The 26,453-nt window shown below is 38.0% G+C and overlaps 2 protein-coding genes across 2 annotated transcripts; one reads left to right on the forward strand and one right to left on the reverse strand.

Annotated features, from left to right (window-relative positions):
* The first annotated feature begins 4,933 nt into the window (after positions 1-4,933).
* Positions 4,934-9,977, forward strand: LOC127138770 (uncharacterized). Its single transcript, XM_051065289.1, has 17 exons — positions 4,934-5,354; positions 5,675-5,769; positions 6,123-6,242; positions 6,342-6,431; positions 6,533-6,648; positions 7,105-7,204; positions 7,300-7,371; positions 7,452-7,499; positions 7,595-7,672; positions 7,753-7,872; positions 8,033-8,138; positions 8,343-8,506; positions 8,693-8,827; positions 8,945-9,075; positions 9,189-9,251; positions 9,338-9,416; positions 9,523-9,977. Exons 1-17 carry the CDS (start codon positions 5,063-5,065, stop codon positions 9,583-9,585), a joined length of 1,872 nt encoding a protein of 623 aa, XP_050921246.1. The 5' UTR covers positions 4,934-5,062; the 3' UTR covers positions 9,586-9,977.
* Positions 9,978-13,813: 3,836 nt separating this feature from the next.
* Positions 13,814-15,633, reverse strand: LOC127138771 (uncharacterized). The gene is made up of 6 exons (XM_051065291.1): positions 15,451-15,633; positions 15,272-15,362; positions 14,975-15,114; positions 14,515-14,877; positions 14,368-14,430; positions 13,814-14,269 (listed from the first exon to the last, which is right to left on the reverse strand). The coding sequence occupies exons 1-6, from the start codon at positions 15,514-15,516 to the stop codon at positions 14,033-14,035; spliced, it is 960 nt and encodes a 319-aa protein (XP_050921248.1). The 5' UTR covers positions 15,517-15,633; the 3' UTR covers positions 13,814-14,032.
* Positions 15,634-26,453: the final 10,820 nt, after the last annotated feature.

The raw sequence follows: 26,453 nt of genomic DNA on the forward strand, positions 1-26,453 counted from the left end.
ATTGTGCTTAACAACTTTAATCAAGATACACAACACTCACGCTTAAAAGCTTAGAGTGACACAACACTTACAACTCAATGAACACCCTAGTCCAATGCAATCATCTAGGTGACAATTGCTTGGCTCACAAGTTACACCTAATACAAGACACACAAAAATACAACAGTGAAGTATGATGGAACAATAAAATCTTCACGCCTAAAACCCCTGAGTTTTGAATGAAGGATTGCCATCCTTTTATATTGTAGCACTTGGGCCTTGTACTTGTATTCCCTAAAATTAAGGTTAAGCAAGTTAACCTAATTTCCACATTTTAGGGTGCTAACAAATAGGCTATTTGTTAGGTTCATTAAATGTAGCTCAGTTGTTAGTTTCCTGGATTTTAGCTCAGCTGTTGGATTCCTGAAGAATAGCCTGAGAAAATTACTGAAACAGAAAAACTAACCATCCTACACTTTAGCATATGTTGTCAGGAATGAATGTCACAACATTCAGTCTAGCGTCCAGAACATAAACCATATGTTAGGTCTGCTATTCTCCTAAAAAAATAGACTGTACTAAATGCTGAACTGTAATAGAGAGATCAACCAGTCTATACTTCAGTATCAGCTGTCAGAGATAAATGTGATATCCTTCAGTTTGACATTTACACAATAGGTCCTATGACAGGTCTGTTATCCTCCTGTAAAACAGACTGAAATAAATACTGATTATAGCAGAGAAACCAACCTGCCTATTATTCAGTATATACTGTCAAGGATAAATGTCATAACATTCAGTTTGACATTCAGACAGTAGGCTATGTGCCAGGTCTGCTACTTCCCTAAAAAGCAGACTGAACTCAATACTGAGCCATAACAGAAAAACCAACTGTTCTATAGTTCAGTATCTGCTGTCATGGATGAATGTCATAACATCCAGTTTGACATTCACTAATTCCTGTATTAGCTTAATCCTGCAACATGCTACTTAAGCATGTCATGACATCAGTCAAGACATCAGAGTACAGTTAGTGTTCTAACACAAAATACAACCAATCAAACATCTCCAAGGCATGTCATGACATCAGTTAAGACATCAGAGTACAATTAGTGTTTTAACACAAAATGCAGCCAATCAAACATCTACAGATATTCCATCCATCTTCGCTGACACATATTTAGTTCCTTCTGATCAAGAGATACTTCAAGCTCTTATGATCGCTGAACATCTCAAAATGAATTACATACAAGTAGTGTTGTCATACCTTAAGTGCAGAAACAATGACAACAAGCTCAATGTCATGGGTGAGATAGTTCTCTTCACGAGGTCTCAACTGCTGAGATGCATAAGCCATACCTGCCAATCTTGCATTAACACTCCACCCAATACCTTCTTCATGGCGTCACAGAAAACCTTGTATTGTTGATTGGGATCCGGAATTACCAACAATGGAGTAGTGATTAACTTCTTCTTTAACTTCCAAAAATTCTTTTTACATTCTGAATCCCACATAAAATAATATTCCTTTCTCGTAAGTCTCGTCAACGGTAATGCCAACTTGGAATATCCCATAATGAACCTCTAATAGTAATTTGCCAAACCCAATAAACTTTGAACTTCATATGCATTCTTAGGTCGTTCCCAATTCACCATAACTTCCACTTTTGAGGGATCCACAACCACACCTCCTCCAGATATGACATGACCAAGGAACTTCACTTAGGACATCTAAAACTCACACTTACTAAACTTCACGAACAACTGCTTCTCCCGAGGGATAGATAACACAATCCTTAAGTGTTCCATATGCTCTTCAAGAGTCTGGGAGTAAATCAAGATGTCATTTATAAAGATTACCACGAACCGGTCATATATGGTTGGAATACCCAGTTCATGTAATCCATAAAGATGGCAGGAGCATTGGTTACTCCAAACAGCAAAAAGCTGAAATTCATAATGGCCATACCACATCCTGAAAGTGGTCTTAGGTGTATCTGAACTCTTTACCCGAATATGATGGCACCCCAACCTGAGATCAATCTTCGAGAACATGCATACTCCTTTCAACTGATCCATTAGGTCATCAATTTGTTGTAAAAGATACTTGTATTTATGGTAACCTTTGTTCAACGGGCGGTAGTTGATGTACAACCGCATACCACCGTCCTTCTTCTTAACCAACAACACAGAAGCTCCCCACGAAGAAACACTAGGTCGAGGTACATTATTGTATAATTATGTAATGGTATAATTGGAAGGATATAATGGATGGGTGAAAGATACATGTTTAACCCACCGTCCTCATAAAGTATCTCTTTTATTGGTTCGATCCCCCCTTTAAGATATGTTTCCCCTTTTGCAGACACGTCATCCGAATCTCCAGTCACTACATCCATAATGTGTGATCATGCGTAAAACATGTACTGGGTCAACAAACGTTACATAGGAAGTCGTGAGACTTAACTACACTTCATAGACTTTAGAGAATGAACCAGTAATTCTTAGAGTAATTACTACATTCTAAGAAGACTTGTTTTAGACAACCGGAACTATAAATACATTAGTATCATGAAACTTAACGACAATTAACAACACAAAGAGAAAATACACAGATACAATAGTTTCTCACCTCACTGAGCTATTTCTTAATACCACAACAACTCTTAAGCCTCAGACAACCCTTATCCACTAGGGGTTGTTAAGTATTTGTAGTTTCATCATTTTAGTACTTTAGAGCAAACCTACTGTCCAAACTGGGTAGTTTGAAATCAGGTTTCAATTGCATCGTAATACAAGAAATGCTCGCCATTCCTTAATACCACAACAATAGTTTCTCACCTCACCGAGCTATTTCTTAATACCACAACAACCCTTAAGCCTCAGACAACCCTTATCCACTAGGGGTTGTTAAGTATTTGTAGTTTCATCATTTTAGTACTTTAGAGCAAACCTACTGTCCAAACTGGGTAGTTTGAAATCAGGTTTCAATTGCATCGTAATACAAGAAATGCTCTCCATTCCTTGCATAGAGGTAAGGGAGGACAACACTATCGATATTGTTATGATTGGAAGCTGGATGACACATATAGTCTATTAGATACAGTCAAGCAAGTTACCATTGGACGAATTGGAAGCAAAGTAATTTTGCAAGCGTGCAACATAATACATTCTTCTGTCGGGAAAGCTCTATAAAATAGGAAAAATCACTCCTATGTTAAAATGTATAGGAGAACATGAGATCGCCCTAGTCTTAGTTGAAGTTCATCAAGGGGTTTGTAGCAACCATATTGGCGGGCTAGCCTGGGATCATAAGTTGTTAATATTAGGTTACTACTAGCCTTCATTAATGAAAGACACCATGGACTTCATAAAAAATGTGATAAATTCTAGAGAGATGCCAATCTACACTATGTGCCAAGCGAACTACTCCACTCTATGACAACACCTTGGCCATTTTATCATTGGGGCGTTGCCATTATAGAAACTTTTCTGATACCTCTTGACCAACTAAAGTTTCTGATTGTAGGAGTTGACTACTTCACGAAGTGGATAAAAGCACAATATGTGTCCAAGATTACGACATAAAGACTGTCACTTTTATTGGCAGAAGATTGTATGTAGGTTCAGTTTACCAGGAATTGTCGTATCAAATAATGGAACTTAGTTCGTCGGAACCACCCTGATCGATTTCTGCAAGGACATGGGTGTAGAAACCAAATTCGCATCCGTCATTCACCTATAGGAGAACGAACAAGCAAATTCAGCTAATAAAGTGATATTGAAGGAGATCAAGAAGAATCTAGATGATGCCAAATGATTATGGGCTGAGCAGTTGCACAAAGTACTATGGTCATATCACACTACCCCCTCACTCCACCACCGAGGAAACCCTTTTACGCTAGTATATGGGGAAGACGCAATGCTGCTAGTTGAAATCAACACGCCATCATGGTGACACTCCTATTTTAACAAGAAAAAAAACCAAGGCTAAGATGTATCACTGGCGTAGTTGACGAAACAAGAGATGTCACCCATGTTTGAGAGTTTGTCGCTAAACAAAGAACAACAAGGAGATATAACTCCAAGGTAGTTCGAAGAGAGATGCGAGAAAGAGACTTAGTGCTACGACAAGTCATAGTGCTCGCCCAACAAGGAAAGCTACAACCTAACTGTGAGGGACTGTATTGTATATAACAGAAGTTACCTAGAAGGGCTTATAAGCTTGAAGAATGAGATTGATGACTAATTCCCAGAACATGGAGTTCAGTCAATTTGAGATACTATTATAGTTAATTTGTATGAGAACAAATCTCCTGTTTCCAAAAAATCTTGTAAGAAACTTTGAAATTTGCAACAAGTTAATATGGTTCGACTATCAAACTAAACTGTTGGACTTCCACAAAAATACTATTGCCGCCCCACGAGATAATTAAACTACTGAACTTCAATAGGAAGATCCTTGCCGGCATATGGGAAAATTAAACTGCTAGACGGTCATAGGAGGATCATTGTCGCCCTATGGAATAACTAAACTACTAGACTTCCACAAAAAGATGATTGCTGCCATACATGGTAATTAACTTGCTGGATTTCTATTGAAATATTCTAGCCATCTTCTACGAAAAACTGTGTAATGAGAATTTTCTCAAACCTCAAGGAAGACTCGACTAAATCTTACCTGAGGGACTCGACTAAAATCTCGTCTAAGAAAGATTCTCGATACCACAACAACGCTTAAACCCCTAACAACTCTTATCAACTAGGAGTTTGTTAGACATTTGTACTATTACGAATTCAAATACGAATATATTTATTAAATAAATATCTTCTTAAAAAAATAGTGTTTGTTTTGGTGTAATTTGATTAAAGATGTGAGGCTTCTAAAAGAGATTAAAAATTAAAAAAGTAAAAGGCTCTGGGCCTTTAACCAAAACACTCATCAAATCCAAAAATAAATAAATTGTTTTTTCTGTTTTGTTCCTCTTTCTATCCACAATTCTCATTGACGCATTCACACACTCTTTCACTTTCAGTGTTCCCCGACAAGGATTCTGTTTCCTCATCAACCCCACGCTATCACATGAATGCAGCAAAGGTTCTCTCTATGTTCGCCGTTCACGGTGTTGATGCTTCCTTGTCTGTGGCACCCACCACAAACAACTGCTTCAAAAACACATCTTTCACGATACCTACTTCCCATAACACTACGAGGTTAGCCAAACTTTTGAAACCTTGTTGCTGCACTATTGACTCAAAATCCATCGGAGGAGATGTTTTCTCGGTGACTCCGCCAAACAAGTGTGATGTGGATTACCTAGGCGAGAGCACAAAGGGTGATTTGAATGTTAAGTTGGAACAGCTTGAGGCTTTTGGTAAATTTTTAAACTTTACTAAATTCCCATTTTTTTTCTTGCTGCCCATTTGGATTTTCACTATTTTATTTCAATTTTGTTTGGTATTGCTTTTATTTTGTTTGTTTAGAAAATTGTGAATGCATGTGATGTTTTGTTATCTTAATAATCACAAAAGTGTCTCCTTGCTTATTTTGTTGTTATTATCCGTTAAAGTTGAAAATGTTTCCTCAAACCAAACAGAATCCAATGTTCTCACTAGAGCATCAGGGGTTACTACATTGAATGTGGCTTTTGTTAATTAATGCTAACATGTAAAATATTGGTCTCTTACCTTGTAGGAATTGGTGATGACGCATTTGAAGGTCCAATCGAGGAAGTGGCTAGATCAGAGACTAGAGAGGCAGAAGATTTGCTTAGAGATTTGGGCATTCCGGTGCAGTATTTTGGCTTTCTTGCGCCTTTTCGAGTTTGTTAATGTTTTTGGCTTGAATGATTTTGTGGTTTACATCCTTGTGTTCTATGATATTAGTTCATAAATGAAAGTGTCGTGTATATATCTTGTGGCAACTCATTGCTGTGTGCATATCCATATTTTTATAATCCTTTTCGAAAAGTTGATGTTTGATGTAATCTACTTATGATATCATCTGCTTATTTCTCTATCATTGAAATCCTTCAATTTTGCGCTTTCAGTCTTCTCTGTTAGGATTTTTACTACGGTGTTGGTGTTGTCTCGTGTAAAGATATACAGTAAGTAAAACTCACTGTTTTTGTTTCCTCATTTAGAGCCCCTCTTCATCCAGAAATTCACCCCGTGGAATATTCTGCACCCGTACATTGAATCTGCGGTCAATTAGTGCCATTGGATATGACATGGACTACACCCTTATCCATTATAATGTGATGGTACACCTCTTTCCCATGTATCATATAGTTTGTATGAATTATAATAAACTTATAAAGTATGAAAGAGGTTATTTATTGTTGCGTTACCTGGAACTGTAGGCTTGGGAAGGACGAGCTTATGACTACTGTATGGAAAACCTTAAAAATATGGGCTTCCCTGTTGACGGACTTGCATTTGATCCTGACCTGGTAACATGTTCTCTCTAGCAAGCTTAAGGCATTTGTAAATCCAATCCATAATATCTCTTGTTTGTTGGAGTGATCTTTGCCTTTTATTGTTAATTGTTCAGGTAATTAGAGGCCTTGTTATAGACAAAGAGAGAGGCAACTTGGTTAAAGCTGATCGATTTGGTTATGTAAAAAGAGCCATGCATGGCACCAAAATGTTATCTACTCGTGCTGTTAGGTAAGTGTCAGGCCTTTTAATTTCTATTTCTGATAATGGAAATCCATGCTGAATCTCTCTCTTGTTATATCATCACATTCTGCACTAACTAACTTATCAAGACATGCGTGATGTGTCACTTTAGGATACCAATAGAGTGCATTCAAGATAAATATGTTTTGAAAACCGGCGCTTAATTCAAATAGCCAAAACAATAGAGTCAAGTGTTCAGCTTAGATCCATCTTCTGTAAAAACCGTAGATTTGTGCATTATTGTACATTTGCACCTTGACATGGATCATGTACTGCTTCGTTGATTGAAAGCCTTGTAGCAAAACATTCACATTGACATATGTATATATACACTATTACTCATCATGCGCCTATGCTCACACATTAATAGCTTAGTAGATGTCATTTATAGAAAACTGGTGTAATAGTTTCTGTAGTGCTACTTAATTTTGTATGCAATGGAAGTGAGATGTACGGGAGAGAACTGGTGGACCTGCGAAAAGAGAGTCGATGGGAGTTTCTCAACACACTATTCTCTGTGTCTGAAGCAGTGGCCTACATGCAGGTATGTTGAAACTACTGTTAAAAGCATAAAATTTTCAGAATGGAAGTGATTATTATATTATAACGAGACCTTATTGATGATATAATTTATTTCAGATGGTTGACAGATTGGATGATGGGACCATACCGGCAGAACTTGGCCCCCTTGATTATAAAGGTCTTTATAAGGTAATGTGGTGCAAAAAAAATTGTAAATTTATTAAATTTGACGAGGGAGTTTTTTTCTTTACTATTGGCACAACTTTCAGGCTGTTGGAAAAGCTCTTTTCTGGGCTCATGTTGAAGGTCGTCTTAAGGTCAACACATTCTTCTTGCTGTCTTGGTCGCTACAAAATTTCGTTGTTGTTCTTTATTAACATTTCACACAAAATGACTTATGAAAATTATGCAGAGTGAGATCATGTCTAAGCCTGAACAGTTTGTGGAGCCTGATCCAGAGTTACCTTTGGCACTTTTGGATCAGAAAGAGGTATTACCTCAAATGTTTTAATTTTTTTGCATAGCGCGTGATGCCCTTATACTGCTTACTCTGCCATCTTCATGAAACAGGCTGGGAAAAAACTTGTGCTTATTACCAACTCGGACTTTCTTTACACAGACAAAATGATGCGACATTCTTTTAATAGATTCCTTCCAAATGATATGGGTTGGAGAGATCTTTTTGACATTGTAAGTTCATTTAACTTATTTTTTCAATAAAATTGAACTCTCTTGACATTGGAGTGACGATAAGTGCTCTATATCCTCTTCATTACTTTGTTCATTATCAACCTTATCCTATTGTGCGATAAGCCTTTCATAAATAGACGTGGCTCTTTTTAATGGATAGGTAATTGTGTCAGCGAGAAAACCAGAGTTCTTCCAAACATCAAGCCCTATGTATGAAGTGGTGACAGGCGAGGGTCTAATGCGTCCGTGCTTCAAGGCTCAACCTGGTAATTTGTATTCTTGAAGCAAATATATTCTAGAATTTTTTATTTGTTTCTATCATAGTAACATATATAAGAAATGCAAAACAGCTTCGTTTTCTTTAAAATTTCTCTTTAATACAACTTAGACAACAAACATTCTAGTTTTGACTATGGATAATTGAACTGCTAATTTTACTATTGGTTATTGTGCTTTGCCGTCTTCTGCAGGTGGTTTGTACTCGGGGGGAAGTGCACAGATGGTTGAAAATTCTCTAGGTATCCACGGAGATGAGATTTTGTATGTTGGTGACCATATTTACACTGATGTCAGTCAATCCAAACTCCACTTGAGATGGAGAACAGCGTTGATTTGCAGAGAACTTGAAGAAGAGGTTAGTATAATCAGTTCACACTGACCTCATTTCGTAGTAAAGAAATTTCTGAAACAATTTATTTCTTCGAATTTCAAAATAATAATACACTTTTTTTAGGAAAAAAGTATATGATTGCTTGTTCAATGCATTCGATTGAACCAACTATTAATTGTCCTTGTACTTTTGTAAATGTTAAAACGTCAGTACAACGCCTTGATTAATTGCCGAAGTGATAGGGAATCATTGATAGAGCTTATAAATCAAAAGGAAGTTGTGGGAGATCTCTTTAACCAACTTCGACTAGCTCTGCAAAGGCGAAGCAAAGACCGCCCTGCTCAAGTAAGTTTTGGTCCTATAATCCTATTGTATATATGCTACTTATTATTTATTATGTGCTTAAGTTTTGGTCCTATTATTACTTTAACACCAATAGTAAGATTTTCAATGTACTTGAAGACCCTTGCAGCAACTAACATGGATGATGAAGACCTCACTGAAAGCATGCAAAAGCTACTTATTGTTATGCAACGACTAGATGAGAAAATTGCGCCAATGCTGGAGGCGGACGGAGAGCTCTTCAATTCAAGGTAAGTTCAAAGAACAAACCTTTTTCATTGAAAAACTCTGTAATTGTACTCGGCCTTTTCTGTCGATTTACAAAGAGCGTTTGTGATTAACTTGGCTTAATTGTCTGCATTAGGTGGGGATTTCTATCTCGTGCTGGATTGTGGGATAAGAGCCACTTGATGAGACAAATTGAGAAGTAGGTGCTTTGCTATTGTGATGTCCATGATCTTGTCTTATGATTTCGCTCCTTTGATATTTAACTGTTTAAATTTATCGTCGCAGATATGCTGATATTTACACGTCTAGGGTGTCAAACTTCTTATATTATACGCCGTTCATGTATTTCCGTTCTCAGGAACAGGTATTCAAACAACCTTTTTTCTTACCTTGTCATGTATAGCCATAAAAATTGGGTCATATGATTTGAGTTTTGAACTGACATTGATATGTTTCTTTGTGTTCTGCAGAACCTCGCGCATGACTCATACGCGCACTATTGTTCACAAATCAATAACGAAGCTTCTTCCTAGAGACAATGGAAGAAAAATGAGGAGGATAAGTATCAGAAATAAAGAATCTGCATTTGACATTATAACTTATAAGTAGATGTATCATTGTAACAATATTTAAACATTGTGATGATGATGATACCACGTGTATTATTTAAGCTGATATCAAGACCTCAAAGAACTGAAGTAGCACTTTTGCTTTGGCCTGGTTAGAGGAGAGTAGAGACCCAAACAAAAAGGGAAATAAACATTACTAGGGACTAGGGATTTTGTTTCATGTAATTCGTAATTTATGTTGATATGATGTGATCACATCATAACTTGGCAAAACATTATAGGAATATATGCCAAGCAAATTTGTGTCCTGTATTTGGTTCAGATGAATTACATTCCTACAATATTTCCTTTTGGTATGATCTTTTATTCCCTTTGGAAGCATGAATAGCATAACCTGGGACATTCAGTAATTCCAAAACATTTAATGTTAACAGGATATAAATGTTCCAAATGATTTGTGTTAGAATAACGATGGACATGATTGATTTTTGTCAATACAGTTCGACCAATGATGTCTATTTCTGAAACTATAGAATAATTATAGTTCTCTTTATTTCTGTCTATTACAGTTATATTTCTACCATTTAAGGTTAATGTAAAGACAATGTTCTACTGCCCCCCATCCAAATCAAACTTGTCTAGCACTTTTTCAACTTATCATTTTAATACTTCTATTCTTGTATCTTCATTATGACACCTAAGTTTTTTATGTCAAACTTTTTTCCTAACATGATTTTTAATTCTTTTATGTCATGTAAATGATTAGGAACAACCAACATATCATCAATATGTGTTAACATGAAAATAAAAGAGTAGTCGTCAAGACTCATAACATTAATACAACAATCATATTCACACCTTTTATACCCAATCTAAAGCATGTGTGAATCAAAACATTTGTACCATTGCCTTGAAGACTGCTTTATACCATACAAAAACCTATTCAATTTACAAACTAGTCGGTCATATCTAGTGTCACTAAACCCCTGAATGCTCCATATAAATATGCTCATCTAGATTACCATGAAGAAATGTTGTCTTAACATCTATATGTTCTAAATGCATGTCTCGGTTGGTTACCAAGGCTAACACTGTCCTGATAGAATAATATATGGAGACTGAAGAGAAAATCTCATCATAGTCAATTCACTTATGTTGTGAGTACTCATTGCTACAAGAAGAGCCTTGAACTTTCCCCCTTATTTTTTTGTTAATGCTAGTTTTCTCTTGAGCACCCACTTACAACCGATGATCATTTCCCCTTAAGAAGCTGAACAAGCTCTAATATCTGATTTTTCTTCAAGGACGTCATCTCCTCCATGATTGCAACCACCCACTTATCTTTCTCCTGACTAACTGTAGCCTCTCGAAAGATAGAATGATATCTAGAACTAGTTACAAGTGCATAGGCTACCAAGGCTTCGTCCTCGTATCTTTCTGATGGCTTGGTTGGGTGGTGCTCTTTGTCACATACAAAAATATAACCATTTACTCAAACTCAAACTTCAGATTCATGGTCAATTTCAATACCAGAATTTGGTTCCTCTTGTGGTTCAGTCATAACCTGCATATTGTTGGTGGCAGTACAATATCCACTTGAATCACCTGTTTATTGGAATTTTCTCACTCAGATGCTGACATATCTATCGCAACTGATTGTTTCACCATTAACTGTTCATAAAAAATAACACCTCTGTTGATTACCATTTTCTTTTTAATCAGATCACATAAATCGAACCCCTTCACACCTTTTGCATAACTGGCGATAACACATTTCTTCGACTTCGAATCAAGTTTGGATCGATCTTCACTAGATATATGCACACATAAGTTTGACACAATTTTTTTTTTAATTTTCAAGATCAATAGGATTACATGTTCATACCTTCTCTTCAACCTTTCCCACCAATGAAGCCCTTGGTGACATGTTGATAAGATAGTCTTCCATGTTAATTGCCTCTCTCCATAAACCTTTTGATAGTCCAGCATTTAACAATAGACATCTCGTCCTTTCAGTTATAGACATATTCATTGTCTCTGCCACACCATTTTGGTGTGGTGTCTTATGAACTGAGATATTCCTTTGAATACCATGTTTTTCACAAAATTTCTTGAAATTTGAATCAATGTACTATATCCCATTATTTGACCGTAAATAATTGATTTTGTCACTTGTGTTATTCTCTATATCTACCTTCCACAACTTGAATTTGATAAATATTTCACATTTTTGCTTCAATAAAAACACTCAAACCTTGCGAGAAAATCATCTGTGAAATTCAAAATATATTCAAAATATCTGGAACCACCCATGGAAACCTCTTTGATAGGACCCACACATCTAAATGCACATAATTTAAAAATTTTCTTTGTTTTGTATTTTCCAGCCTTGAACCGAACATGAAAATGTTTCCCAAATACACAATACTTGCACAAATCCATCTTACAACTACGAACAACATTAAATAGATTTCTCTTATGAAGTTTCATCATCCCGCGCTCGTTGAGATGGCCCAAAAGCACATATCATAGTTTGGATGCATCATTATCAGACTCAAGTGATGCAACATCATCTACAACAGTGTTCCCTAACAGTTTGTAAATGTTACCTCCTTGTTAACCTTCATATAATGTTCTTATCTCCATCAGATCTGTAGGAGAAACCATTTTCTTGTAGAGTACCTACAAAAATCAAGTTCTTCCTCAATTTTAGAATATATTAAACATCATTCGAAGTTCGCACGCTACCATCATTCATGACAATTTTAATTGGTCTCATTCTATGCTTTATCATCACCATATAAACAAATTCAAAATTACCTTACTTGAATCCCGGTGCAGTGTCAAGTGGTAAGAGCAACCAGAGTCCAGAATCCACTCATCTTTGCACTTGCTAGATGAAATACAGAGTATACCTGCTTCACTGTCAGAATCATTGGTTTGAACCATGTTGCATAACTTAATGAGTCATGTTGTTGTTTGGATAGTTCCTCTTTTAATGTCCAATCTGTTTGCAACTACAACACCCTAAGCTTCACCAGATCAATGATTATATTGTTGAAGACATTGACATGTTTTAAATCAGACCTCCAAATTGTTCATCAGCGTCTTTGACATGTACTAGCTCTTCAATTTATCTCAAACCTCGTTCGGCGTTGTTAGGTATAAGATATGATACATCACCTCATCTGAAGCACATAGACAAATCAATCTTACGGTCTTCTCCTTCACCTCTGCCCAATTGGTATCCTCCATGTCGGTCGGTTTCCTTTCACGCAACACTTTCTATAAACTTTGCTGACCCAACATATCCTTAATCCTCCTTTGTCATAATCCTAAGACCCTTAATCCTCCTTTGTCATAATCCTAAATTACCCATTTTGTCAAGCCTTGTTACCTCGAATTTTGCATCAGGATTAATTGCACTCGGATATCAATTGTTAGAACCAAAATCAATATAGAAGATTAAAGAGAAACCGAAGTAAAAGACAATGAACGCGATTAATCTTTGTTAATATAGTTTGGTTAATGGTGTCTATTTCTACAACTATAGAGTAATATATATAATATAGTGTCACAAACAATCTATATAATATTATGACTCAACTTCCGATAGTACTCCTGAAACGTAGCATGGGAACTACTATCACTGCATCCCTAAGTCACCTACCCACAATAAACACACAGTTGGGCCCAAGACCCGTTTAGAATTTCACCTATAAGATTTCTGTCACTTAACATGAATCATATTCAACAATTTGTTTCATTCAGATATACATATAAACATGAGGGTTTTAGTAGAGGAGAAAAAGGTGTATTTCTTTTAAAAGGCCAAAAAACACTAGTTTTGAACTTTAAAGTCGATTTTAAAAACTTTTTTGAATTTATTTTTTCAAAAGTAACAGTTATAGACCAGTTTTCTTTTTTTTACTAAAAAAGTATGACTAGGCTTTAAAATCCAACCCATTGTGATACTAGTTATTATGATTTAATGTTGATTGTTTACTTTGCACAACCTGATTTGAGAACTTGAAAATGCTGAGAAAGCCACAATAGCATGACACAGAACCAACCAAGCCTTAAAAGCTTTCCATTGTACTTGTACAATGTCCACACTTTGCTAAAACCTTCTCCAGCTGTCAATTAAGTCAAAAAGTGGCTGCTTCACAAATGAATTTTCACTATTGATGAGTGTAAAAATGTAGACATCATTTAACTAAATTTTTTAATTTAAACAAATCTAACATATCAAATACAGAACTTCTCAATTACATCTCTGAACCAGCCCTTAAGCTAAATCCCTATTTTAGGCTCCACTGCTCCAGCAACTTATTGATTATGAAGCATCAAGCACAAACATCCAATGAATGTGTAAATATCAGAGACTGTTTGTTCTGCTACCTAGTTATTATCAATAGAATACAACTTTGCATTTTCTTATGGTATAATGCATACCAAAACTTTTTGCAGGGCAATCTGGTGGAGGCAACAAGTGACTTTCATTATAGTCGATAGAAACAAGACAAAGACCGTGTGGTGGAAGATAAAACGAGTATTTCGCAAGCTCCCTGCGATCTCGACTTGCCAAAATATGTGGAACAATGTCCGGAGGAATCGCTTCCTTACCAACTTGAAGCAACAAAGCCACCTAAAAATGCAAACAGATACATGCCATTAGTATTACCATTCATTAACATCAACTATACAGTAATTTTGCAACCGCCAAAGAATTCTTTTTATGAATACCATGTTTCGGACTTGTCTGTACAAGAAACCCGAGCCTTCAACTTCTAGCTGCAAAAGAGCTCCCTACACATAGATGTTGAAATGATCAACTTAACAGTACTCCTAGTTCCCGCAAATTTAGTGCGAAATACTAATAACGTTAAGTACCATTTCTTTCACGTCAAATCGGAAAATATGCTTCACCGGATCTGTTACGCGATCATTATGAGAAGCATTTTCGAAAGCAGAGAAATTTTGCTTCCCGATAAAATATTTTGCAGCATCTCTCATAGCAGCGATATTGAGTTTATACATATTATGGTAAGCGAAATGGCGCTGGAACGGATCCATGACGGTATCACTGTAAATCTTGTAATGATAAATCTTACTTTTTACAGAAAAGCGAGCATGGAATTCAGCGGACGCAGGGCTGATCTCTCTAAGTCGGATATCGGAAGGAAGAAGACCATTCAAAGCCGCGTGAATTCTATCCAAGTTTTCGTAATTAAACGGCGTAAAAAAATGTGCAACCTGCAGTCATAACAAGATATGGAATTCCAATCCAATGGTTGCTAGATGAAAGATGAAAATGGCATAAAAGGAACAAGGACAAGGGTATGTATATGACCTGACCCCAGGCATGGACTCCTGCATCAGTTCTGCTTGCACCAACCAACTGAAGATCCTTCCTTTGAAGCTTTGTGGTTTGAATTAAAGCTTTTTCAACTGCGCATTGTACAGTAGGGGGAGACTCTTGATATTGCCAACCTGAGAAAAAGGAAAAAAATTCAACTACTTAACCCAACATAAGCAGTGAAAGGAACATTAAGGATAGTCACAAAAAACATAAGAGAAACAAAACAAGACAGAATAACACAATGACCCATGTTTTTGTTTTTTTTGAGATAGTTAAAGAGAAACATGCCTGAATATCTGGTTCCATCATATGCCAAAACCAAGCGCCACTTATACCCATTTTGATTGGGTTTCACTTCCACAACATCACTAGAATTCAACTACAAAATTCATCCAAAAAAAGAACTTTGATTAATTATGATGAGAAAGATGGAAGAAGGAAGTGATAGAGAATCGAATGATGCATACCGAAAGAAGGGAAGTTGGAGATGGCAACGGAGAAGCCAGTGCGGTTGCTGCTGTAGCACAATTCATCTCACAAACATCAATTTCAATGCGCGTCTTCTTCCTCTTTATCCATCTTCTTTAAAATTTTACCCTCCCACACTATTTAATTTATTCAATATCAAAATTTCTCTTTTCATTTGTGACAAAGAAATTTATTCTAAAATAACTTAGATTTATATTGTGATTTTTTTTTACATAAGTAGTAAACATTAATATTTAATTTAAAATACTTTTACAAACATTAATTATGACGACCAATTTGGTCATATCGGATAGTGATTCCATACCAACTAGCTACCCTAATTTGTTATACTCATTGTTTATTCATCGTAGGTGTTTGAGGATTTGAGGTCTCATGAACTTCCCTAGAATCTCTAAGAAGTTCTTGTATTTCTAATAAGTCTTATGTATGGAGCAACTCGCTGTCATAACTGGGTTCGCGATCCATGGCAGAGTAATTGGAATGTGTTGATGGGGTTACTGGTGTGCGGCCTAAACAATTGAAGAGGGACATTGGTGTGAACGATTCATTGGAGAAAGGTTGAAATGGTTGTTATGATGTTTGATAGTCATATGGTTGTTGTGATGTTTGTGCATTTTGGCTATGGTAAGAGAAAATGTTGGTGTTATATGTTCCTTGGGTATTTTGGCTATGGTAGGATGACGTGTTAGAGACATATGCAATTTGGGTGTCTTGATAATAGTCATCTTGTTGGCGATGGTATAAGGGACGTTCTTGGTATTGTGGTTGAGTCTCTGGCATGTTTTGATTGTGAGTTTGTGTGTTTGTAGGTCGGTAATTTTGTTGGATAGGGGTTGTGAGTAACATGTTTGATAATTTTGTGAGGGGTTAGACGTTGAAGCTTCTTGTGTGTAAGTGGTTTATCGTGGGTCGTATAGATACCTATGCTTGGAGACAAACCCAGTTGCAAAACACCGATTTTGTCCGATTTACAATCAATAGAAATTCAAATTTCTTGCATTGAAAAATAGAATAAAACCAAAAGTAGGGTTTGGCCTATATCACAAATTATATATCAAAATCCAGTTTTTTTAATAAAAAAACCACGTTAAATTTTATCCACTTAAGGTTCGGGACAATGAAGATGTTGAAAATATGTTTGTTAGTTACAAACATTCTGGTTTCAACTATATTGAGTTGTATGTTTTACTCCAACAAACTCTTCCATGTCAACAATCTCAGATAATTGATCAATCTGAACATGGATCTGTAGATTTAGATGAAGCTGAAAATGTAGATTTAGATGAAGTTGAAGTTGAAGTTGATGTTGTTGATGTTGAAAAATAGTGAGATACAACTTGATTATTTGTTGAACACCAACACTGAAGACGACAATCATCAAGCATCATTGTCTTCAAATCATGCATGTTGTCCCCCTCAACATAGACAAACTTGAACTTGGATGGAAATTCCATGGTGGGTGATTGTAGCGGGGTATTCGTTACCATTAGAGATATTGAATAAATCCAAGGTAAACCATATAAGTCGAGTCGCCGCCACACTTCTATTTATCCAAAGGAATGGTTAGAAAGCGAACAAAAACCTAAAAGTTTTATCGAATCAAAAACTAGTAAAAATGTCAGAGATCTGGGTATGGGGGTTGGTTATGCAATGGGAAGGTTTTAAGCACCCAAAACATCCTAGGTACTCCTAGGGAGCCCTTTTCATAAGTGTTGTTCTAGTCTAAAGGGTATAGGTATATCTAAAGTACTATTTACTAAAAGGAAGGTTAAAATAAAATGACTCGCAAGGATGTCGTATCTACTGCCTACGTATCTCATCTGAGTATGAGAATCAGAGTCTTCGTAGCTCGGCTACCTATGGGTTAAAGAGAAGTGTACTCGGTAAGACGTCGCGTCTTATGCCTACGTATCTCATCTGGAATGAGAATCAGAGCAAAACGTAGTTCGGCTAATGTTAGAACAGGGATAGAGTATCGGGATTTGTTATCGTCTCCACAGGGATTATGTGATATTGCCGCCGTTCGACAGTTGTTAAGTTCTTAACTTATAGTAACAAGGGGGTTTTAATTTTCGTTTACGGTAGCTTGCATAAAAAGTAAGAAATTGCGGTAAAAGTTTTGGTTTTACGATTTGAGAAAGATTGTCAAAGTTAGGGTTCGACGATCACTTTGCATGCATATGTTCGATCAAACAAAACTCATAAACTCCATTAGATGATAAACACATTCACAAAATCCTCCCAATGTGTTTATTTCTAACACACATTGTGGGTTTTTCCCATTTTGATCCATTGTTGATTTCTCACACAATCTATCAAAATGGCAACTTTTAGGTTTAACTTTTTAGTGAACAAACTCATTCAAAACTATCTCTAGCTAAAGAACAAGGATGGATGAAAACCTAGGTCAAGAGTTGGAAAACACCTTTCAATAATAAACCAACACAAAGAGTTATCAATAAAACAAGGTTTTCACCATACATTCATCATAAAAGAGTTTACAAATGAAGATCAACCCATATACATTCAAAGCTTATGATCATCTACATCTAACCTTGATAAAATGAAAGACTTAGCTACTCATTTTCATGGTAGCTTGAACAACAAGTTTCGGAAGAAGGTTGATCAACATCCGAGTCGAAGAATCGAGATTGGATGGGAATCCACCTTCTTTTTATAAAATATTGTCAAGAGAAGAAGAAGAATGAGAAATGGGGTTTATAGGGCACAAAAATCACCTCTCAGCAAAAAACAAGTAAAAAGATGATCAAAAAAAGATGCCCTGTTCCAAAAAGTAGCCCATACTACTTATAGAAATGGTTGCTGAGCTGTCATGCTCGCTAGGCGAGCAGAATAGTTCGCCTAGCGAGCCCCAAAATAAGTCACCAGAAGAGCCTGCGTCCAGAGGAATCATCCCAGACAAGTTTGCATCTGTTCGCTAGGCGAACAATCCGTCACTAGGCGAAGCCCTCGCTTCTCTCATTCGCTCTAGCGAGTCTTGATGTTTTTGCTACTGGAAGTGTTCGCTACTTGCTCTTTGGATGCTCGCCTAGCGAATACTTCGCTACTTCCCTCGCCACAGCGAGTTTTGATCTTTTTGGTTCTGTCCAAGTCTGGGAGTGTTCGCTGGCATCTCGCTGTGTGCTCGCCTAGCGAATACTTCGCTACCTCACTCGCCTAGCGAGCTTGCTTATGTTTGCTTTCTTTCTTGGTTCCTTTGCCATCTTTCTTGTGCCTTAGTTTTCTACTCTTTCATGCCTAATTCCTGCACAATAACACACAAATTAAAGGTACCAAGATCATTTCACATAGTATTGCAAATCAACAAAAGCAAGGGCGGTTCCGAACACTTTTTCGACAAAAAGGAGTGAAAGATGTCCACATTTGATAGCTCAAATAAGCAAACTTGGGCATCTAACAACTTTCCCCAACTAGATTCTTGCTTGCCCTCAAGCAAAGTATGCCTCTTGAAGGACAAGAGGATTTGCTTAAAGAAAAAGATTTCTCCGAAATCGGATAAAATGGCTCAAACACAAGAGAATCAACCAGACACAAGTTCGCAATGGTTAGAATAACACAATACACAAGAACTAAAGCCTTATAGCAATGCAAAACATGTATCAATCCACAACAATGTTATCCTGAATGAATCACCCTATCTCTCCTCTTCGAATAAGGATTGAAGAAATTACGCGTTTGCAACCGCGGGGACAATTTCACTCTCCAACTAACAATGCAAAAGTCAATTCAATTCATACAATGTCTAACAATTATAAATGAAAATGCGGAAGCACGAAGATCACTAAGGTCTTTTCCGGTTGTAGCTTGGTCAGGTTTACAAACAAGGGTCATATCTAAGGCCATTGAAAACGAACTTGCCGACGCAAAAGAGACATTCACTGTACAAGTTATTCACACATCTCAACTTCGTTCCACTTGTTTCTCATTTGAAACCTTCACAACTCTTATTTCACAACTCAATTTTGTTTTTCCCTATTTTTCTTCCAAGCAAGCATTCATTTTCATTTTTTTTCACATCGTATTCACAAAACAGATGTTTCTCTTTTCTAATTTTTTTTCAATGCTTGCTCGGTTATTCAAGAGTTGTGGCACCTACCGATTCTCATTTTTGTTCTCCCCAACTTATCTTTTACTCACCCCAAGTGAATGCTCTTGACTTTTTACGGCAAAAGAACAATTATCAAAAATTTCAGGGTTTCAAGAAAAAAGATTTTGACGTCTCGCCTTATTTCAAGCTGAGATTCAACTGTTTAAGCTCAAAGGGGTTCACGAATACTCTCTGCTCACGAGTAAGTTGTATTTGGAACTGGTTGTGCTCGAAAGAAAACAAGCGCCTTGATCATTTCTAATTGCTTCCACAAATTCACAATAATAAAAGACAAAGCATGAATCAAATGAATCAACACAGTTTATTAGAATCCAGCATTTTAGTGTACAATGGAGGTTTCCTCACAATTTGTGGTTCTAAGCCCTAGGTGAATCATTCATTCAATTATGTTGCAAAAGGAACAATATTCAATTACGAAAAGAGTAAAGTTCTTAATGCATTCTAAAATTCTAACCATAGGTAACCATGTACCTTAGCATTATTCGCTTGTTTATTTTTATCATCGTCATCCAAGCTCGGATGCACCTTCATTGGATACTTCTTTGAGGAGCAACCAATCTAGAAGGTTTGACCCTCAACAACCAAAAATTTATTAAACAAAAGAAATTCAAACCAAACACAATAATTTAAAACATAAACAACAACCATCACTTCAAAATGTTAAAATGTGCGTGGGGGACAAAACACCCCAAAAAGTACATAACCAAAATACCAAATATCTGAAAATACAAGAAAATAAAACATAACATAAAAAAAACTTAGTCCTCATAGGACTCAGAACCCTCTTCACTACCGGCCTCAAAACCGGAACCATCATCATCACCATCATCATCAACATCAGCATCATCATCAGCGCCACCAGAACCATCAGCACCAGAAGCACCAGCACCCGCCCCCTCTCCGAAAACAGGCCTATCCTCAGGCCAACTAACATGCTGCAGGAACTGCTCACGCGTCATCATAGGATGCTCTCCAGAAGGGTCACGTACCTGCAACTGTAATACGTGCATAGAGTCATGTATATCAATCATGGCGCGCTGAGTCGCCGCCATCCAATCCCAATTGTAATTGCAAACAACTTGCTGGAAAGGATCAAACCCCTGAGAAAAAGCACCAGGGCCATCAGCAGCCCCGGTATCATCAGCAACTGTAGTACCTCGGAAGTTCTTCGGCTTACAGTACTTGTCCACATATCGATCGTTGATTGCGGATGAAATCCTTACCTGACTGCGGGAGGGTAGCTTCACCCTCGACTATAGGCACAAAGCCATGATGAGACAAGGAAAAGCAAGGGGGCAGTTAACTCGCACCACCGACTTCAGCCCGCTCTCAACCACAGACTTCATCTCAATCGCAATGATTTGCGCCACATCGATCTGTACATTAGTTCGAATACAGTGGACCAAGTGTGCCACTGGGATCGGCATGGTCGACATGTGCGACTTGGGCTTAATGTTAGTCAGAACCAGCATCAAGATCAGCTGAGCCAAGGGTATCATATCCTCCCGATGGTACCTCACAGGAACCCCAGATGGGTTCACCTCAACCGACTTTCCCTCAAATAACAGGGCCGTAGAAATAGTATCAGTGTTCCTATAGAGCCTCAGATCTCTGTGGTATGCATCCCTCTCATTAACTCCCAGATGGAGCGGTTCACCAAGCACTCGGTTAATAACATCCATATCAAAAGCGACCTGACATCCTGACACTCTTGTAGTCCAAGCGAAAGGCTCGTCGTCATTTGGCAGCGCGTTCGTATAGAACTCGCGCACTATCTCAATATCATAACTTTCGAGTGGAGAGATCAACTTGTCCCATTTCTTGCTATTTATCAACCCTGCAAATGTTCGATAATCGCCTTGTGCGTTGATCAAAAACCTCTTCTCATGTAAGATTTTCCTTTTCTCCAACGCCACATAACGCGCGGCTTGCTTCGTCCCAACGAATTTATTGGTGTCAAATTGAATTGGCACAGTGCGGGAAGTGCTCTTGACCTTTCTCTTTTTTGAAGCACTTGACCTGGATGCCATCTGTAAAATCATAGAAAAGAAACAACACACAACCACAAAACAGATTAGAGATCAAAACAGAAAAACCAGATACTGTCATGGTCGCTACAGCTTCGCTTAGCGAGGACCCAGCGAAGATTCGCTACGGGTTCGCTTAGCGAAGTGACATCGAATGCTCGCCACAGATTCGCCTAGCGAATGTTACGGGATTCTGAGTTCTCCACTATTAACAATCCAATTTCAGAAAACCCAAAGTCTAATGATACCCATTCCAGAAATAAAGTAATTTAACATGCTAGGAATCGTTCTAAACATACATGCAAAACTAAAAAATTTCAGAATTTAACCCTAATGACTCATTCTTCAGAATTTACAACATTGAAAGCACAAAGGAATGGAGACAAAACAAACCTGATTGAAGAGGTTGATTGATTCTGAAATGCAACAGTTAGGGTTTGCACAAGGATGATTCTCAAAGTTTTTGTGTGAGATGGAAGTGAAAAGTGTGAAAGTGAGAGTGAGTTCGTGACCCTATGTTCAGACTAAAACAAAGTAAATGGGTTTTGGGCCCAAATGAGTGACCCTCTGAAAAATAAAATAAAGTTTTGTCACGCAAAGTTCGCCTAGCGAAGAGCTAGCGAGCATCTCGCTACTGTCTTCGCCTAGCGAGCAGCTAGCGAACATGACAGGATCTTGTTTTTTTCAAAACAGCACTGCACAAGACAATTCAGCAAGGTTCCATCAATTTGAATACCAATACCACACAACACAAAGCTGTAAATACTTACAATGTTGGGGTGCCTCCCAACAAGCGCTTGGTTAACGTCGGATAAGCTTGACGGTTCGAGATGCTCACAGAGGAGCATCCAAGCAGATTGCACAGCTCTCGCGATCCACAAGACCGCCAAGATAAATCTTCAAACGTTGGCCGTTAACCGTCCAACTGTCTTTCTTCTCCAAGTCCTCAATGGCAACAGCTCCATACTCTTTGACTTCTTTGACACGAAATGGCCCGGACCATTTAGATTTCAATTTTCCGGGGAATAGCCTCAACCTAGAATTGAACAAAAGGACCAACTGTCCAGGCACAAATTCCTTCTTCCTAAGCTTTTTGTCATGATACTCTTTCACCTTTTCTTTGTACAACCAGCTCGAGTGATATGCGGCATTGCGCATTTCTTCCAACTCAAGCAATTGCACTTTTATTTTTTCACCGGCCAAATCCTTATCAAAGTTCAATAATTTCAGAGCCTACAAAGCTTTGTGCTCCAATTCGACCGACAAATGGCAAGTCTTACCAAATACCAATTGAAAAGGAGTTAGCCCAATTGGAGCTTTAAAAGCGGTACGGTATGCCCATAAAGCTTCATTCAACTTTTGCGACCACTCTTTTTTAGAATTCGACACGGTTTTTTCAAGAATTCTCTTAATCTCACGATCAGAGACTTCGGCTTGACCGTTTGCTTGTGGGTGATACGAAGTCGCCACTCTATGTGATACATCGTAATGTTTCAAAATGCTTTCTAACGGTGCATTACAAAAGTGCGACCCTCCGTCACTAATCAACACACGGGGGGTTCCAAAACGGGAAAAGATGTTTTTCTTCAAAAAAATTATTACCGTTTTAGCATCCGCCCGAGGTGAGGCAATCGCCTCAACCCACTTAGAAACATAGTCAACCGCCACAAGCATATATTCATTACCATATGAGTGTGGGAATGGTCCAACAAAGTCGATACCCCAACAATCGAATACTTCAACCTCTTGGATGTTTTGGAGAGGCATCTCGTCTCTCTTACCAATCCCACCACTTCTTTGGCAACTATCACAACTTTGCGCATGGGAATTTGCGTCTTTGAAAATAGTAGGCCAATAAAATCCTGACTGAATGACTTTAGTGGCCGTTCTTGCCCCATTGTAGTGTTCGCCGTAAGGCGAGTTGTGATAATGCCAAAGAATGCTTTGCGCTTCATCACCAGTAACACACCTCCTCAAAAGGTTATCACCACCCAATTTAAACAAGTATGGGTCATCCCACACGTAGTACTTAGCATCCGAGAGAAATTTCCTTTTTTGGTTCGAAGTTAGGTCGGGAGACACCAAACCACTAGCCTTATGGTTCGCAAAGTCCGCAAACCACGGCCTAACTTGAACTTTGAAAAGTTTTTCATTAGGAAACTCTTCCCGGATTTCCTTCTCAGAAGCGGTAACCTCCACATTAACTAAGCGAGATAAATGATCCGCCACCAAATTTTCCGATCCTTTCTTGTCTTTGATTTCAACATCAAATTCTTGCAACAAGAGGATCCAACGGATGAGCCTTTGCTTCGAGTCCGGTTTGGTGAGCAAATATTTAATCGCCGAGTGGTCGGTATACACTATGACCTTGGAACCAATAAGATATGACCTAAACTTTTCAAGCGCATACACTATCACAAGTAATTCTTTTTCAGTGGTGGCATAGTTAACTTGAGCCTCATTAAGAACTTTACTTGCGTAGTGTATCGCATGAAATTTTTTCTCTTTTCTTTGGCCTAATACCGCTCCGATTGCATAGTCGCTCGCATCACACATGAGCTCAAAATTTAAATTCCAATTTGGAGCGACTATAATTGGAGCGGTAACCAATTTTTCCTTTAAAATTTCAAAAGCTTGTAAACACTCATCAGTTAAAAGAAATACCTGATCCTTATCTAGCAAGTTACTCAACGACCTAGCTACCTTTGAGAAGTCTTTGATAAAGCGCCGATAGAAACCGACGTGCGCCAGAAAGCTTCGGACTCCCTTCAAATTCATCGGAGGAGGCAACTTTTCAATCACTTCAACTTTAGCACGATCAACTTCAAGCCCTCTTGAAGAGACTTTATGGCCAAGCATTATCCCCTCGGTCACCATGAAGTGGCACTTCTCCCAATTAAGAACAAGATTTGTCTTCAGACATCTTTCAAGAACCGTTTCCAAGTTGTCCAAGCATAGACCAAAGGAACCACCAAATACGGAGAAGTCGTCCATAAAGACTTCCATTGTTTTCTCGATAAGGTCGGCAAAAATAGCTTGCACAAATCTTTGGAAAGTCGCCGGTGCATTGCACAACCCAAAGGGCATTTTACGGTATGCGAAAATTCCAAAAAGACATGTGAAAGCCGTCTTTTCATGATCGGCCGGGTCAACCGCAATTTGGTTATACCCAGAATAGCCATCTAAGAAACAATAGTATTGTTGCCCAGAAAGTCTTTCTAGCATTTGATCCATGAACGGGAGTGGAAAGTGATCTTTTCGAGTTGCGGTATTCAACCGCCTACAATCAATGCACATACGCCACCCCGTTGCCACTTTTGTCGGGATCAACTCATCCTTTTCATTTCGAATCACGGTAATACCACCTTTCTTCGGAACCACATGTACAAGACTAACCCATGGGCTATCCGAAATCGGGTAAATCATTCCCGCATCCAACAACTTAACAACCTCCTTTCTAACAAATTCCTTCATAGTAGGGTTTAAGCGGCGTTGCGGTTGAGCTACCGGCTTAAAGTCCTCTTCCATTAAGATCTTGTGCATGCAATAGGAAGGACTAATTCCTTTGAGATCGGAAAGAGTCCAACCCATGGATTCTTGATTCTTTTTCAAAACATTGATCAAACGGGCTTCTTCATTCTTTGACAAAAGATTGCTTATGATAACCGGCTTTGCTTCGGTCTCGTCGAGGAATGCATACTTCAAATTAGAAGGTAACATTTTCAATTCAATCGGCAATTTTTCTTCATTAACCTCCTTCTTCAATACTTCCTCCTCAACTTCCCACGGATGTAACTCTTTTAGAGTCTCAAGTTCCCTTGGGCATTCATCAAGAGCTTGCTCTTCTTCACTTGTGAAAACTTCAAAGGAGTCATCAAGAGCTAACTCCATAGAAGATATCTCATGAATATGTTTAGAAACTTCAAAAGTTGCCTCTTCGATCACATCAATGCGAAAGCTATCACGACTATCCTTTGAATGCTTCATGGCTTCGAATAGATCAAAAGTAACTTCTTCATTTTGGACCCTTACTTTCATCAAACCGTCGTCAACGTCAATCATCATGCGTGCGGCTTTCATGAACGGTCGGCCAAGAATAAGCGGAGCATCATCATTCTCTTCCATATCAATCACAATGAAATCAACCGGGAAGAAGAATTTGTCAACTTTGACCAATACGTCTTGGGCTAACCCATGAGGATGGATAGTTGACTTATCGGCCAAATGCAAAGTCATCCGGATGGCCTTCATTTCAATGTTGCCAAGCCTCTTCACAATAGACAATGGTGTTAGATTAATGCTTGACCCCAAATCAATTAGCCCTTTTCCGACATAGACATCACCAATTGTAACCGGCAAAGTAACTCATCCGGGTCAACCTCTTTTCTCGGAAGCGTCCGTTGAATGATTGCACTACAACTAGCATCTAGGACAATTGTCTCCGGTTCCGTGTACCTCCACTTTTTAGTAAGTATGTCTTTCATGAATTTCGCATACTTAGGCATTTGATCCAATGCTTCGGCAAACGTAATGTTCACTTGAAGTTGTTTGAATATATCCATGAATCGGGCGTAATACCGTTCATTCTCCCTCTTAGATGGAGCATGTGGATACGGAAGGTTTTGGATTGGAGTAGCGCCCACTACCTCCTTTCCTTTAGAAACTCTAGAATTCCTCTCTCTTTTCTTTTTTACTCCCTCCACCTTCACTTCATCACTCTTATGTTTTTCAACTTCCACACTTTCTTTATTTTCTACTTCACCATTTTTTTTTATTCTTTTCAACTTCTTCCTCACTCCACTCCCCAACTTCAACATCAATGCTA

Source organism: Lathyrus oleraceus, chromosome 4, assembly GCF_024323335.1.
Source record: "Lathyrus oleraceus cultivar Zhongwan6 chromosome 4, CAAS_Psat_ZW6_1.0, whole genome shotgun sequence".
In the NCBI taxonomy this organism is placed as follows: domain Eukaryota; kingdom Viridiplantae; phylum Streptophyta; class Magnoliopsida; order Fabales; family Fabaceae; genus Lathyrus; species Lathyrus oleraceus.